Source organism: Gadus chalcogrammus, chromosome 20 (assembly GCF_026213295.1).
Source record: "Gadus chalcogrammus isolate NIFS_2021 chromosome 20, NIFS_Gcha_1.0, whole genome shotgun sequence".
NCBI classification, from domain to species: Eukaryota; Metazoa; Chordata; class Actinopteri; order Gadiformes; family Gadidae; genus Gadus; species Gadus chalcogrammus.
The window spans coordinates 16,022,562-16,039,221 of record NC_079431.1 but is presented as its reverse complement, the minus strand read 5'-3'; the positions used below and the strand labels follow the sequence as shown (position 1 = coordinate 16,039,221).

Sequence of the window (16,660 nt, the reverse complement as noted above, 5' to 3'; positions counted from 1 at the left end):
CTGCCAATAATGATATGTTCTATAACCTACATATGATAGCTTATGATAATGAAAACATCATTGTCAGACGTCTCTTTCATTTATTATTTTTCATTCATTCATTCATTGGGTTTGACAAGGTGGCAATCTCGAAGATTTTCATGTAAATAAATGCGTTAAGTGACTAATATACATCGCCCAATAAGATAACACGATGACTGAGCGTATGGCCCACTGGGAAATGAACGTTACGAACTGGGTGTCGGTGGCGATACTATTTGTATCTCTGTTAATAATGGGCATGTGTAACACGCTGTACATTGAGATCTATAAAAAACAATAAAGATAACCTTGGCTTTGATATTGGCGTCCCATTTCGTTATTACATTTGCAAAATACTAAAATTATGTTTGGACTTATGTATTTTAATAAAAAAAAAAAAAAAAAATCGAATGCCCTGCAAGAAGACCTCTCGCGTGCTCCCGTGTCTCACTTCCGTCAAGGAGCCTTCCGTTCCCGCCATCCTGCTGGCAGCGCTGCGCCGCTTCGTGAGTGCAGTCCGTCAACAACAGAACAGCACAGCTGCGCAGGACGGGAAAGCCGGCAAAACACGCTTTCTGCTCTATACGGATATACAGTAGCAATACAGGGGTCGGAAAGTTTGGAGAAGAGGACATACAACCCAGAGGTAAGGGAGTCGCGACGCGGTTCATTGAGTGAGGCTTCATGTTTTCATCAGCAACACGACAATCAAGACGCGGACGAGCCCGTTAGCTAGCCGGCTAGAGAGCTAATGCTAACACTGGCAACACCGGGGCCTGCGAAGAAGCCCGCGCTGCTAACGCTAGCAGGCTGGCTACACTGGTGACATTAGCTGCAACGCTGACATCAAATTAGCATTACTTTTATGTGAGTGCAAATGGAGCCACCCCCGCTGCACAAGAAAACCCGAAGATATCGTCCTCTAGTCTGTTATTGAATGGTGTTGTTTTTCGTTGAATTGTATTCTATGTTTATATTGAGCAGCTCGGCCAGCGAGCAGAGCTGCAGGTTGTGTGATGATGATGACCATTAGCCTGCTAACGGGGATAGCCGCTACTTGGGGTACACTCTTCCATTTAGAGCTCTGGTGTGGGCTGACTTAAAGATGGACAGTGGTCGTAAGCGAATGTTATGTTTTGCAATTCACATTCGTCTATCAAGCAAGTGTTAGTGGGGACTTGTATCACCCCATAGGTGTAATTGTAGGGAATCTGCTGTGCATTTTTTCTTCTGCTTCCAATTGACTTATATCATGCTTTCATGTCAAACTGCAACGGTTCGTTACGAACAATTTAAAAATCACAACTAGTTTAAATTTAGTCCTATAACCTGTGCAATGTGATATTGTCAATAATGGCTAACGTTACCTCAACTGTCACGTATGTGTGTGTGTTTGTTTAATATAATATACAGTATTTTCCAAAGATAAATAGATATGTTAGCTAGCTTCTCCCTGTAATAAGTGAATTAATCTGAATCCAAAAGTTATTGAGTATTTACTTTCAGTGTTCTCATTTCCTCAACAATGTTCCTGATCCCTCAGATCAATTGATCCAGGTTCGAGGTGGGCCAACTGAACAGTGAACCATGGCAGCCGCAGTGACTAAACTCTCCTGCGGTGATGTCCAGATACGCTTCAACAGCATCGACCTGGGCACCACCAGGTGGAAAGAGGGAGCCTTTGAAATCCTGGAGAAGGACAACAAAAGCAGCCTTTCCCTTAGATTCAACTGCGGTGGACCACCGAAAACCTTTCAGGTAAACATGAGACACTTTTTCATATTCTACTTTCTGATTGATGTACTGCTTTCTTTTAACTCTTCAAATGAAGGAACTGCAAGGCAGATATGGGGTATACTACATAGAAGCATGCATGATACAATTGTGTACTTAAAAAGAGCAGTATTGGTTAAAACTAACCAAATGGGTTTAATAGGTGTAGGTGTTAAACATCTACACTTTAACACAGTATTAAAGTTGTATTTTATTACTGTGTGCGTTAACGACAACAACGTTGTCATTGTTGTTTTTAGCTCCACCAGAACGTGAAGCAGATTTCCCAGAGTATGAGTCGCATCATGGTGACACTGAAGGACAGCAGCATCATCACTCTGGATAGGCTGCCTGTGTCCTTGGTCCAGAAGACCAAGGAGTACCTGGAGAAGGTGAAGCAGGGCAAGCAGAGTAAGCACACACACACTGTTTCTCTACTATACTGATATGGTGCAGTGCTTAAGCAGCAGTTCAAAAGCAAAGTTTTTCAGGAGTACCAACTTTAGTTGATTATTAAATGTGTTTTACTAATTTACTGTGGAAGTGTTGTACGGGGCAAGAGACTGGATAGTCAGGAGTGGTGAAGGATGGTTAGGAGGCAATGCTGTTTGACTCGCAAGTGGAAAGGCAATAAGTCCAATGCCACAGTCTGAGCTGTATGCATCCTTGAGCAAGAGCCATAATCCCAACTGGCTTCTTAATTACCTGTGTAAATGAATACCTTCATGAATAGAACAACTAAATGTTCATATACATTTACCATACTAGATCCAAAATCCTGCCAGGGAAGTGCCAGCTTCAGTGTTCTGGGGAATCGCGCTGTTAAGAATGAGACCAGTCCACCGGGAGAGAGACAGGTAACCAGCAACACCAAATGTCCAGAAATACCCAGGTTCTACCCAGTAAGTGGATGCAGAAGAACCCATTTCTCTACCAATGTGCTCCCTATCCACTAGACAACACCCAGGCGACAGAGTGTGGAAGGCAGGGAGGAGGCCCCCCGTAAGCCCCTGGGCAGCCCAAGCCGAGCTTCCTCCACCCCCACCCGTGCTGGCCTCTCTGAGAACAGGTAAGGGTGGACATTCGTGGGCTCCTGGATCATAGATCCTAAAGATTGAGTATTCTCATTGTATCAGTCTCTCTTGCGTGGAATAGCACTCTAAGCATTCAAGACATGTGTTGCATTGGTAAAATATCTATAATAAATTATATCAATAATAAAGTGCTGCGACATCAATGTTGTGGTTGGGACAGTATCGTTTGTACGGTTGCTGTTATCTTTTCATGAGTGTATTTTCCTAATCAGGGGTGAGTGGAGGAAGAGACTCATGAATCCTGAAAGCGACATAAATGAAGACTACCCTAAGGAAAACGACTCATCAAGGTAGATATACCCGATATGATCCAATCTGATGTCCTGTCAACTGGTAGAGCATGGCATTAATGCTGCTGTGAAAAAAAGTTTTCACAATCTGTAGCCAATAAAATGCTTATGTTGGTTGGTGACTATGCTAACTCAGAAATTATGCTTTGGCTAAATTGTATTATGTGTCAACTTGACCTGTAAGTGACTTATGTGGATAATTATCACCATCCGTTCAATCTTCTCTCCATAGCAACAACAAGGCCACCTCAGACCCATCCAGAAAGTTTCTTGTCAGTTGCAAGGACAAGTTGAAACAGTCGGAGGAGAACCGAAGTTCGGGTAGGAAGATCCCCTATTTCCCAAAGCACACTTTTCCCATCTCTTTTGTCAGATTCATGGCTTGGAACATGAAATACTAGATCCTCTTAAAGTTTTCCCAATTAGAAATACGATAATTGCAATGTGTTTGACACCTCATCCCTCACCAGTGATGAGGTGAAGAATGTAACCGTCCATTTAGATACAAGAGAATGATGGGCAGAGCCAGATGTGAATTGGGCAAGGACACAGGGGTTAGAACCCCTGCTCTTTTGACGATTGACTCTGTTATGACCACAGACGTTTTTGATTGAACTGCTGTTCTTGTCGTCTCCTTCAGCCCCTCTGGGTGGTCCCCTCCAGCCATCATTGTTTTACGGCAGCAGATCTGTGACCAAGGACTTCGGCCAGAACCACTCTTTCCTGGAAAGGTACAGCATGACGTGTTTATTAAATATTAAATTATTTTACTGAGTTACTGTGATTCAAATAAACATATTGTTGTTGCTTTGGCATCCTCCCATAATGATTCAGCAGTACACAACCTTTGTTATTGTATATGCCTGTTTTTACCATATTGTGTAAAAAGGAAACCAACTATAAAGAAAACTAGGCAGATTACAACTGCTTAGTGGTTGACCAGGCCCATAAGTAGAATTAGTGAAAGAAAATAGAGATACCATATGTCTTTACAAGCAAAGATAGCCAGGTCAAACACAAGGAAGTGTAAACCTGGAGATGTTTTATTTGGCTTAAAGCAATAAGAAAGGTTTCTGGAAACCTTTCTTATTGCTTTAATTACAGCATGCAAATTATACTGCACTCGTACTCAACACAACTCTGCTTCCTCAACCCCCCAGACCCTCTAGTACCACCCAGAGCCCTGCCGCCAAGAGGAGTCTTGTGTTGCCCAACCACTCCACCCCCTTCAAGAAGGTCCGGTCCTCTGTGGACTACGGTGGCTGGAACAAGCAGAGGCCCTCAACGCTCACCCAGCCACAAGCACCACTGCAGGGGTAAGAATATACCACTGGGAGTCCCTAAACACTCTTGCTTTAAATTTTAATTTCTTCTTTTCTGGCTAAAGAAGTTGTTGCCGTTTTGAGTGCTATGTGAACAGTTATTTGATCACATAAATGGTCATGGAAAGCACTGCGATTGTCTTTATCAAATAAATTAATTTGGTATAAGCTATGAGCAATGTTTACATTGGGCCCTCTGCCCTTCTGCCCTCTAATGTAAATTCACATGTACTGCAGTTATATGCCTTTTTTTGGCAGATTATAATAGCTATTATAAACAATAGTCAGGGTTTTTTCTAAACAAGGGAACAGGGGCGCTGCGCCCCGATACTCCCGGCGTGCGCCATCCTACCGAAATGCCGACTGAACCTGTCAGACTTGGATCTGTACTTACATGCTGCTGTACAACATACACTATTTCTCAAAACGATCTTTTCTCCGCGAAAATATCCCAACACCACCACCTGACAATGTGTCTGATCCTCAAATAACTTATAATTACTCCAAAAATATTCCGATCCGAATTGGAGTTTCCCAGACCGAGTCGACATGCTAACGTTAAAGTTATTAGCAGCTAGCTAGCTAGCTACTATGTATTTGAATGGGTTTTTGGTCTAGGCGCTAAGATGCTAAGCAAGTATACAAGACCATTCCAGTTCTCTCTGCACAAAGCGGTTTCAATGAACGACAGAAATAGTGTTGATCAAGAGTTTTGCGAGAGCAAAACGAACAGTCGAACAGGGTTCCCTGTTACCAGGGAACCCGTAGCAGGGAACTAAATGGCAGCTGAAGGGCCGAATTAGCCCAATAAAAGTGTAGTAACCCAGAGAACCAGCTACAACATAGTTTTCATCCAAACGAGCCGTCTTTAGCGAACGGTGAATTGCATTGGCTTCTACGAGCAGTCGGCTTTCAGCCGCGAGCTTAGGGACCGTCTGCAAAGTGCAAAACTGAATTGCATTGGCTTCTACGAGCAGTCGGCTTTCAGCCGCGAGCTTAGGGACCGTCTGCAAAGTGCAAAACTGAAAACGACAACAATAGTAACATTTCTATAGCGTCGCCATTATTGACTCGAGAGCCCCAAAACTTGTTCCATAGAGGCATGGCACAGGAGGTCTACCATGACTAACGCTACCCTGAACCACCTCCTCAGGATCAGTATTGAGGGGCCTGCAATTGATCAATTTGATTTTGACAAGGCAGTGAGCCGTTGGGGCAGTCTCAGGAACAGACGGCTGCTGTTGTGATTTGTCCTACTTAATAAAAGTTTAGCCAATATTTTTGAAATTTGTCGTGTTTATTTACAGGGTAAAGTTGTACAAGTCTACCAAAAGTTGATAGTATTTTAGTTTTTCAGGATGACCACAAGAGCTAGAATTTCTCTCTAAGATAGCCTCAGAATGTACCATTTAATCATTATTTTTTCAAAGGCTTCGCGCCGTGGAAGGGGGAGACCCCCCTTCCACACCATCCCCCGCCTCGGTCGCGTTGCTCCCTCGGCTTTGCGCAGGGGTCTGCTCCCTGCTACTTTTTTTTTCTAGAAAAACCCCTGATAGTAGCTGCTGGTCGGAGCTGAACTTTATAATTTGGGAAAACCTTTATTATCAGAGAGCAAAAACGATGGACAGAATTAAAGCAATACCTCAATAAGTGCTAGACAAATAATCTGTGATTATTATTGTTATACATTCTTGTTCTTTTGTAGGTTTTCCAATCTGGGAAACACATGCTACATGAACGCCATTTTGCAGTCCCTGTTCAGCCTCCCCTCGTTCTCCACTGACATGCTGAGACAGGGCATCCCCTGGAAAAAGGTGCCCATCAACGCACTGCTCAGGTACTTGGACATTTGTAGTGTGGTTTGATTAGTGTTGAATTCTTGTTGTTTCTTGCTGCTGTTTCACCCTAATTTCCCATCTGGAATCAATAAAGTACCCTCTTATCTTTGAGGAACACTAGTGGATTGGGCTTCCAGCATCGTGCATTTTTAGGACAATTCGGGTATTTTGAACATTGAGCCCCCTTTCTTGTTTGTCTAGGATGAAATAGAGTGTTTAACACGGAATTGTCCTTTTAAATTCCAGCTGGGGTGGAATGGATCTGACTGGTGTTTAATTTGTGTTCATAGACGCTTATTAAAAGTGAATTAGTTTTACACTGCATTCCCTATGCCATCAATCCAAATCTCTATTCCACAAGACTCACAATTGAGGCGATATGTGTCAAAAAACACGCTACTTTATTAGCAAGAAGGTGCTTGATGTAGTCCATTTAAGTTCTTGGCCAGGTCATTCCCGTAAAAGAGATTTTAATCTCGATCAATTTCTACCTGGTTAAATAAGTTTTGGACCGTTGGAACTTTAAATTGGCTTTGTCGAAAACCAAAACGACACGTGTGGCAAATAAGCTGAGTATAAACTTTACAATCACATGAGTGCTTGGCACTCATGCTGAATTCAGTGGTAAATTACTGTTCTACATCTTGTACCCCCTCATCCCAGACGCTTTGCCCACCTTATGGTGAAGAAGGACGTGGGCTGTCCTGAGACCAAGAAGGACCTGCTGAGGAAAGTGAAGAGCGCCATCTCTGCCACCGCAGAACGCTTCTCGGGATACATGCAGAACGTGAGAACGCTGCCGGGACTTATTCCTTCTTCAAACACACAACTTTAGTCGCAGGTGCGGCTCTATTTATGGAGGCACTTTCACATAGCCATTCCTCCTTCCTCCCTGCACCAGGATGCCCACGAGTTCCTCAGCCAGTGTCTGGACCAACTGAAGGAGGACGTGGAGAAGATGAACAAGAGCTGGAAGAATGAGGCGGCGGCAGGGTCTGCGTCCACCTCCCCCGCAGCGTGGGACGACAGCCAGCAGGGGGCGACCTCAACGGCGCCAGCATCTGGCAAGGCTGAGCCCGGGGAGGAGACGGACACGTCGCGCATCTACACGTGTCCCGTGGCGGTCAACATGGAGTTTGAAGTTCAACACACCATCACTTGTAAAGGGTGAGGTGTTTGTTTGAATGTAACAATAGCATAAACTGGTTCAGGGGTAACTCCCACGTATGTTGTATATTTGATCTAATCTAACACTGACGTAATTGATTGGGGTCTAACGATGGTACCTTGTCATTTGGTATGTTGGGTTCCAGCTGTGGGGAGGTGGTGACCAAGAGGGAGCAGTTCAACGACCTGTCAATCGACCTGCCCCGCCGGAAGAACACCCTGCCGCTGCGCTCCATCCAGGACTCCCTAGACCTCTTCTTCAGGGTGAGCAGGACTCCCACTAGCTGGGGGGGAGGTGGTGGAGACACGATGGCGTCTGTCTGTTGTTTAGTCCCGTTCAGAAGCCGCTGCCTGCTAATGGACTGGGTGAACAGTGAGTTAAATACATGTACGTCTTTTGGCAGATGGAGGAAATCGAGTACTCGTGTGAGAAGTGCAACGGAAAAGCCGCAACCGTGACGCATAAATTCAGCAAACTTCCACGGTAAATCCACGTTGAACACAACCGTCCCATCATACAGTGCACTCCTGTAGAATATTTCTTGAACTCTTAGGCCATGTCCACACTATGCCAGCTAAATGTGAATTCACTGTTTTCATGTCAAACGGTTTCCATATAGTTCAAAATTCCCACTGGAACAGTGGCTACAGGTGTCTGGATGACAGGTTTTAATGATTTCGAGTTGATCCACTTAGGAGAGAAGGTTTGAAGAAGGTTTTTGGTGGATCAACTTAAACCCCTAGTCCCACTAACACTAATGAATGCTCCCTGTGGCCCGGGGCTTAATCTCTCCCCGCGTCTCCCCACAGAGTGCTGATCCTGCACCTGAAGCGCTACAGCTTCAATGCCCAGCTGTCCCTGAACAGCAAGCTGGGTCAGCAGGTGGTCATTCCCCGCTACCTGACCCTCCTGTCCCACTGTACAGAAGCCACGCGAGCCCCCCTCAACCTGGGCTGGAGCGCCCAGTCCGCCCTGTAAGACCCCCGCAAGTTAACCCTTAATGATGATGCTGATGCTGCTGTTGTGAATGTCATATGGGATTGGATATTCTTTTTTTAATGTGGGCACACATATTCAGCGGAAAAAAAACAAAAGACGACGCAAAAGCCAACTCAACATTTTCTGTATTTTACTTGAAGTTCTCGAACACTGAAGACCTCGCAGTCTGTCAACTCTTCCTCAACAGCTCCCAGGTAAGACTAACGGAGTTGAACCATAAGTGTCGGTTCTACAGAGTGAACCAGAGTGAAGAGCTCACCGCCAAGCCTGTCCTGTCTATATAGGAGGCCTGGGGGCAAGGCGGCTAACCCCGGCTGCACGTCGGCCCTGCTGGACTCTGACAGCGAGGAGGAGCTCAGCAGGAGGGTGAACAGCCGCAAGAGACGCCTCAGCGAGTGTCTGGCCGAGGAGGAGGAGCGAACGGAGGAGGTGCGAACGGAGGAGGTGCGAACGGAGGAGGTGTTCAAAAAACCTTTTAATATATCCACTTAGGAAGACCACCGATTGGCTTTTAAAGTAGGAGCCTGTGACGTATGTGCTGAGTGCTTTTTTTTTTGGGGGGGGGCGCTTGAGTTGGGGTCATGTTCTCAGAAGTGCTTTAGGTTTGTGTCTATGTGCAGCAAAAGGAACTAGTACTAATACAAATGTTTTAAGCTGTCTTTAACCAAAATTTGACGACGAGAACTAGCCACAATTGTCAACCAATCATATTGTTTGAATTGGATAGCGGGAGGTAGACTTGATCTCATCCAATTATCATTGTTTTAAGTTCTACTTTTATGCATCATGTTACTCCACTCAAAATCAAAAAACATGCCCCTAATTATAAACTGATTTATCCAATGATCTAGGCCTTAATTAAATTTGTCAATGAACTAATTGATTATATTGTCGTTCAGCGTGCTGTTGCCGTCGAGCAGAGTGACTTCAACGACGATGAGATGCTGGCCGCCGTGCTGGAGATGAGCCGGCAGGAGGCGGCGCTCTCGGCCCCGCTCCCCATAGAGGACGAGCCCACCAACAGCCCCGACACGGGCTTCGGAGACACGGACGCCCAGGACCTGGCCTACCACACGGAGCTGCTGGAGGCGGACAACAAACAGCCTGCAGGTAGCGGAGGAGCACTGAACAACTCTTAACCTTCTACTTTAAAACATTTAAAGTACATCATCATTGCAGCCCAACCAGTAAATGTTTTAGCCAATGTGCCAATATTGGATTTGGCACGGATATGTGTCGTATCCGTCTATGGTGTTGGGATATACATTGATACAATTTTAGTGTACAGAATTCAGTCATCATTTTGAAAAAACTAATGGAAATTTGGTTCTGGTTCATTTTATTTCCTCTTTTAATATTTTTTACTTTTTTATTAAATCTAGTTACAATTTCTGGTATAGTTGTATCAGAATTTTTTCTGTATGTATATGACTATGTTGTAAGGTCAATTCTGTGAATTAGACTAACAATTTGCATCTGCTGCAGTCCATTAAGGAATTTCCAAAAATTAAATAATACGCAAAATGTGCTAATTAGCTCAGAACTTCTTTGAAGTCAGACTTCCATTGAACTAACCTGAACATTTATTTCTTCAGACGTTTTGGACTCTCTGGACCTGACCATGGACGAGAACAAGGAGAACCAGACCCCCGACAGTGCCCAGCAGGGGGAGCTGGACTGGGTCCAGCAGTACAGTCTGGACCAGGAGAGGGAGGAACAGGAGCTGCAGCAGGCCCTGGCCCAGAGCCTCCAGGAACACGTAAGACCCGACCACCGCTGGCTCTGATGAACACCACACAACACTGCGCACTAATCCCCTTTAGTTGCTTCGCTTGCTTTTAGTCTGTTGATAAAGCCTGGAATAGGAAATATCGTTGGAAATCTTGTTGGCATTGTCATAGTCATGTCACTGACTCGAAACTTGATGAGGATTTACGTTAACATTGCATGTGTAATGTTGCATGTTGCATGTGTCTTACAAAGCGTAGAGATCTGAGCGCGATCACAACGAGTTGATGGGGTCAAGGTCCACAGCGTCTTTAAGCCGCTGTGTTTTGATTCTCTACCTAGGAGGCCCAGGAGCTGAGGGAGGACGATGACCTGAAGAGGGCCACAGAGCTCAGCCTACAGGGTAAGGGCCAAACCATCTCTTGTCTTTTGTTTGTCGTCTGCACCAGAAACCTCAGAAGCAGACTGCTGCTTGTTATTTGATCAGGAAATGGTATGGATTGAAACTAAATATGGGTCAATTGTTTGAAAAGGGAAGGGTAGTCTAAAGGTTTGGGTGTTTGACTCCCAGCCGAAAGGTACTGTGTTCCGTCCCACTGTCCACGGCCCATATGTAATCTCCCTTGAGCGAGATGCCCTCATCTCACCACCTGTACCTCACCATTTCTTTATAAACCAAAAAAACGACTTGGTTACAATGCCGTTAAAAACTGAACTCCTTCATCGCTGTGTCGACAACAGCAGCTCTCTTATGAGTCTCCATATGTCATCCTCCTGCAGAGTTCAACAGCTCCCTGCCAGAGCTGCTGTGTTCAGACGAGGACTCGGGCAATGAGGACGTCCTGGACATGGAGTACTCAGAGGCCGAGACCGAGGACCTCAAGAAGAACGCTGAGGTACTGGCCATAGGGTCACCTCCTTTTATTCAGGCTCCTCCAGTGGTTCCCAACCTCTGGGCTTGTGACCACAGAAAATTCCTGCAACCCCTACAAATATGTGTTGTGCATCTGCTTCCACCCACATCGTTGTAACACACTCAACATAACAGCAATGTAGTGATTAATTGTAGGTCCGTTGTGGCTAGGGTTAATTCATCAGTTGAAATATGCAGAGCCTTACAAATAAACACATTCTTTTGTTGTCAGACATACCAGCTTCACTGCTTGGTTGTTGAAACTAAATGAATGCTTCATTCCCACAGGGTGGACATCAAGCCAACTCATTCAGGCTGATCAGTGTCGTCAGTCACATAGGAAGCAGCTCCTCCTCTGGTGAGTGTGTGTCAGGGAATATACTGTGTTAACTACATTGGCCCTAATAATCAAGAAACAACAAATCAGAAAACACAACCACTGCAAAGGTTTGGCCGTAGGTTTTAAGCATCCTTTTTTCACAACCAGAGCAATACAACTTAATATGTAAATACACCTGTACAGTGGTGTTCTCCTTTGTAATGCCACATGGAATGTACTGTCATTCTTCTTAAAGAGACGACATTGCAGACGGTTAAAAAAAGTTGTAGCTGCAGCAGCTTTATTTCGGCAGATTTTGCCCTAAATCACATTACGTTAAATGTAATGTGTAAATAAATGTGTTGGTAAATTGGCAGCCTCAGTTAACTGAAAGCAGTCTTATGATAACAGACCTTAGTCAATTAACCACCACAGCAAATCTGGTTAAATGTGTTCAGTGTTGAATAAGATTTGATTGTCTCCCACCAGGTCACTACATCAGCGACGTGTTCGACATGAAGAAGCAGTCGTGGCTGACCTACAACGACCTGGACGTATCTCGCACGCAAGAGTCTGCTGTCCAGCGTGACCGAGACCGCAGTGGCTACATCTTCTTCTACATGCAGAAGTGAGTGTTCCCTCTCAAGTGCTCAATGTGAATTAGGGCTTTGATTCCGAACTTCGTTATTCGAATATAATTAGAATATCAAAAAATAAATCAAAATTCTAATGAATATTAGGCAGCCCTTAATATTCGAACCTGTTATGGGCAGGCCAAAAGGGAGAGACGTCGGAGAACCCGACGCAGTCTATTCATAATATTGTAATGACCACGGAAGAGGCAGTGAATGAAGTATTGATTAGAAAGCGATTTATTACCCTGCGTTCACACCAAAAGATGCAAAAAGTTGACGCGAGTCGTGATCCCATTCAAAGTGAATGTAGAGACGCGTTGCTGCTTTGCTGCCGCAGCATTTGCTGCCGAGAAAACGGGCAGCAAAACTTGATTTGCGGCGCGTCACAATCTGATTTGCGGCGCGGCATGCCCGTGCCCGCTGCCGGGCACGGGCGAAGGGCGCGTTCACGTATTTTGCGGCGCGTCAAATGCTGCTCGAGTTGAAATATTTCAACTTTTGACGCGCCGCAAAACTTTGACGCGCCGCAAAACTTGATTTGACGCGCCGCAAAACTCAGGCGTCAACGCGTTCGGGCAGCAAATGCATCTTTTGGTGTGAACGCAGGGTTAGAAACCTAATAAACCTTTGGAACACGCAAGACCGGTAACCATAGCAAAGCGTAAACAAACCTCGCTAAGCCCAATCCAGGTCTTACTGAAGGCAATGGTCAAAATATTATTAATAAATATTCGAATATATTCAAATATTAATATTAATAAACAAACTAACTTTACTTTACTACTAACTCATTTTTGGGCAAAAGTCAAAGCCCTAATGTGAATGCCAATTCAAAGGTCAAGTTGGGCCTTAGAGGGGGAGGGAATGTTCTGTTATTTTGTGACTTTGTGCTTCTGTATGAGATTGTATTTTGTGTTCAGCTTTGCTGTGAGACCACTGTAGCTAACCGTTTAACATACAAACTCATTCCCGAATATTTATGTAATATCCAAACATTTGGTATACATATTTGGCTGTGACACTGGCTTCTCATATTTGGATTTCTAATTTTTCTGACATTCCATTCCAACGATTTGAACGCTTCATGTTTTTCAGAGAAGTGTTTGAGGAGCTGTCTGAAATGGACAAATCGAGCGCCAACATCAGCGTTGACGCAGGAAGGAACGTTCTCCAACCGCTCTGAGCCCCTCCGCCTTCCTGCTCCTCCCCTCTGTCCTTCAGTCCCTCCCCCGGCTGTCGGGGGAGTTGGGGTATGAGCCTGAGACCAGCCCCCCCTGTCCTAAGCCTTTCTGAAGGAACTTGAGTACTACTGATCACACTTGTTCTCCAGGCACTCCTCATCCTCCTGAGCCCTCGACATCGAGACTCAGTGGGCAGGACTCGGTCGACACTCGGTACCGCGAGTAGAGGAGTAGTTGTAAACATTTGTACTTTGAGCTACGTCTTTGCCTCCACATTAGGGCAGGATCTTTTCTTTGCTATGATTTTATTGAAAGACTCTTTTGTAATATAGTTTTTGTTTTCTCTTTCTGTCTCTTCCTTCGTCCGAACGCGTGGTTCATTCGTCACTTCATAGCAAACGTTTAGACACAAGATGGTGCTGGTCCTTCCCTGGTTTGAATATTCGCCCCAAATCCCTTTTTGTTTTTTTGGGATTTTCCTGTATGAAACTTTAAATAAAGATATATATTCTATGTTGGAGTATAAGCTACTTTAGAGCTAGAAGGTTGTGTGTTCAGCGGGTATAATATGGTGCAATATTTATGTTATCATCCACTGCGTGTGTGTTGTTTTTCGATGCTTTACCGTCTGCGTCTTATTCATTTTTTGTGAATATGAATTTCAAAAGGCTCCCATCGTGAAAAAAAATATATATCTGCCATTTTATGAGCTCTGTTCTTTTGGACTATTCTTCTAGTACCTCCCTCCTAAGTATAGTATCATATTTTTTTTTCTTTGAAATATCAATATGTATGCAAAGCTTTACTCTGAAAGGTGTGCAACCACTGTTGTGTGGAATGTGTTTGTTGAACCTCGCAGCATAGCTCTTTTCTATGCGTTGAAGATGACAGATTTTCTATTTATTGCTACGTAAAAGGGTTTTAAGTTATGGTAGCCATGAGATTGATTTAAGAATAGCAGAGTATTTTAGGCTATACCTACTCATTACTGAATATAAGGTTGACACCGCACTAAACCGTTAAGCTCTGGGCTCACTCAACCTGGCTTGACCTCCACAGAGGGCAGTACAATGGTAGTGAACATGAGTGTTGGAAAGTTTCACTTTCTAGTTAATGATTTAGTTTAGTCTCTAGCTATAGTAAATTATATTTAACATCCTTTATATGTGGACACATCAGTCTTTGCGGGGTGATATTGCTTACAAAACTGGAATCAGTTGATTTCCACAAATACCCAGACACCAAATAAAATGTTTTCATTGTTTAGGGCGCTGTACAATTAATGAAAGAGGTGGATGTATATTTTCAATGATCAACCTTTATATATATATATGGAATTTCAACACTGGTGCATTGCTTATATGCAGATGTATTGGAACTGTTGTACTATCAGTAACAACCTTACTAATCGCCAATGAACACATTGTCACAACATCTTGGTTTCACACACAGAATCATTTAGCAGTAATGAAACTTTGCACCTTTCCAGAGTGGCCCTGTGTTTGAGGTGTGACGTGGGCACAACACTAGAGATCGCTTTTCTTTTCTACCTGTTCCTACAGTATTTGACTCTTCCTAAAGCAGATTTTAATAAAAGTTTAAACTTACATGTCTCAATTGTTTTTTTAATGACTCACAAGCAGCACCGAAGGAACAAAATAAACTCCCTTTCATTGAATAAAAATATTGAGTAAAAATGTTTTGTTCATCTGATGGATCCAGGCGGAACAGTTGGTCAGAATGATTCTGATTGTAGGATATTGGCAACAAGTATCGGCGTGTGCGACTTCCTCCTCAGGAGCCGGCCGGCCGTCAGCTGTCTTGACTGCACTTCTTGGTCAAAGGCTCCAGGTTTTGTCCTGTCAGTCTGTTGTACTCTCCCAGGATGTAGCTTTCTCTCTGAAACATCTGGAAGAAAAGCTTGGTGTCAACTACTCAGACGTTTGCATTACTGTTCAATTCAAGACAAGTTGATACTCTTAATAGCTTATAGTGCATATTGAAAAGGCTACGAGTATTTAATTGATTAATTGAAAGTGTTGCAAACACGTTCTCCTTTGTACTTCTTTATAATTGTGACCAATATCCTCAAAAGATAACGAGGGTCAGTTTCCAAATATACAAAACTATTTACAGCAACCATATACCTCATCCCATTCCTCCTCCGTCTCATGTCTATAACCCAGCAGATGGCAGATACCATGTGCAGTGACAACCTGCGACACAACACATCACTTGTCATGTTAGAGTTCATTCAAAGGTGTTCCGATAGGATATGGTTTTACTGAGCACCTACTTACTGTGAGAGTACTATGCAGATCCATTGAGTTGTCCTGACACTGTTTCATCAGATATTCAACCCCTAAAAAAATGTCGCCCAGGTTGAGTTCGTCTCTATGCAGCGGGCAAGGCAGCTTACCAGGTCGCAGCTCCTGAAACGTACAGTCGCTCGTTTGAGGATTTGTTTATTTTTTTCAAAAGTAATTTAACTTCAAAGCAATAGTTTCACTGCAAAGAGACATTTAAATTATTCTAAAAGGATTTTGTACCATCTTATTGTCTCTAAATGATTAATAATAACATTCATTTTATGTAAGAGCTCAAAAGTTTACACCATATGAAGTCTCCTCCTCAGGCATATAACAAACTAGGTTCATGTGACAATATGTGTAATAGTGTAATATTCATTAATGAAGTGGTTTATATGATAACCCAAACGTACCTCGTGGAATGGAAATGAAAGCACGTCGGTAGGTGTATTTACTTTCCTATAGGTTTTATTAATCTGCTGAATCCTACGGTTGTCCACGCAGATGATGCCCAGGTCAAACTTCTGGACGCCAAGTATGTGTCTCAGAGTGTCCACATCCCTCCGTAGCCGGGCGCGCCTCAGTGGCACCACCTTCTGGAGATTCCGGAGAACTACACCCATGTCTGATTCAAGCCTAAAGAAATTCTTGGAATCTCAACTAAATTATAATATAGAAATTCCACGTGGAAAGATGGGAAATGATGTCCAATTTAAATCGTTTCCGGGGTGAGGGGATTATGTGTTGAAGGGAGGCAGTATTCAAGGTGACACCTCAACAGGTAGAAGACAGCTCCTGAGTAGAAACACTGTGGACGTTGCTGTCTTATAGTAACTTCATCAGGCATTGCAGAAGAATAGATATAATGTGAAGGTAAGAGGAATAAGCCTACCTACTGCTGCAGTCTTTTAGGTGCGGTGTTACTTTGAATGGGAGACCGAGGTAGTCGGAAACAAATACACGACGGAACGCAGCGAGCTCGGTGCATTACAGGGCTTTATCGCCACCCAGTGGACCGGAGGGTGAACCGAAGTTCCTACCCCTCAATCTCTGTTTATTAACCGTCCGAC

General features: G+C 43.9%; 2 protein-coding genes across 6 annotated transcripts; one reads left to right on the top strand and one right to left on the bottom strand.

Annotated features, from left to right (window-relative positions):
* The first annotated feature begins 473 nt into the window (after positions 1–473).
* Positions 474–14,957, top strand: usp37 (ubiquitin specific peptidase 37). Of its 3 annotated transcripts, none has more exons than XM_056579715.1 (24): positions 474–667; positions 1,565–1,779; positions 2,055–2,205; positions 2,563–2,651; positions 2,751–2,863; positions 3,101–3,178; positions 3,411–3,499; positions 3,819–3,909; positions 4,339–4,494; positions 6,206–6,337; positions 7,002–7,125; positions 7,240–7,505; positions 7,652–7,769; positions 7,910–7,989; positions 8,316–8,480; positions 8,646–8,699; positions 8,790–8,964; positions 9,405–9,615; positions 10,101–10,264; positions 10,576–10,636; positions 11,014–11,129; positions 11,435–11,504; positions 11,955–12,093; positions 13,196–14,957. In XM_056579715.1, the coding sequence occupies exons 2-24, from the start codon at positions 1,609–1,611 to the stop codon at positions 13,281–13,283; spliced, it is 2,901 nt and encodes a 966-aa protein (XP_056435690.1). In that variant the 5' UTR covers positions 474–667; positions 1,565–1,608; the 3' UTR covers positions 13,284–14,957. The 3 variants fall into 3 exon arrangements, with proteins under 3 accessions (XP_056435690.1, XP_056435691.1, XP_056435692.1); XM_056579716.1 differs by having other exon boundaries at positions 8,790–8,949; positions 13,196–14,956; XM_056579717.1 differs by having other exon boundaries at positions 483–667; positions 8,790–8,934; positions 13,196–14,956.
* ybey (ybeY metalloendoribonuclease) lies at positions 14,502–16,577 on the bottom strand. Of its 3 annotated transcripts, none has more exons than XM_056579720.1 (5): positions 16,487–16,577; positions 16,004–16,398; positions 15,582–15,713; positions 15,429–15,497; positions 14,502–15,189 (listed from the first exon to the last, which is right to left on the bottom strand). In XM_056579720.1, exons 2-5 carry the CDS (start codon positions 16,211–16,213, stop codon positions 15,094–15,096), a joined length of 507 nt encoding a protein of 168 aa, XP_056435695.1. In that variant the 5' UTR covers positions 16,214–16,398; positions 16,487–16,577; the 3' UTR covers positions 14,502–15,093. The 3 variants fall into 3 exon arrangements, with proteins under 3 accessions (XP_056435695.1, XP_056435694.1, XP_056435693.1); XM_056579719.1 differs by having other exon boundaries at positions 16,483–16,555; XM_056579718.1 differs by having other exon boundaries at positions 16,004–16,565.
* Positions 16,578–16,660: the final 83 nt, after the last annotated feature.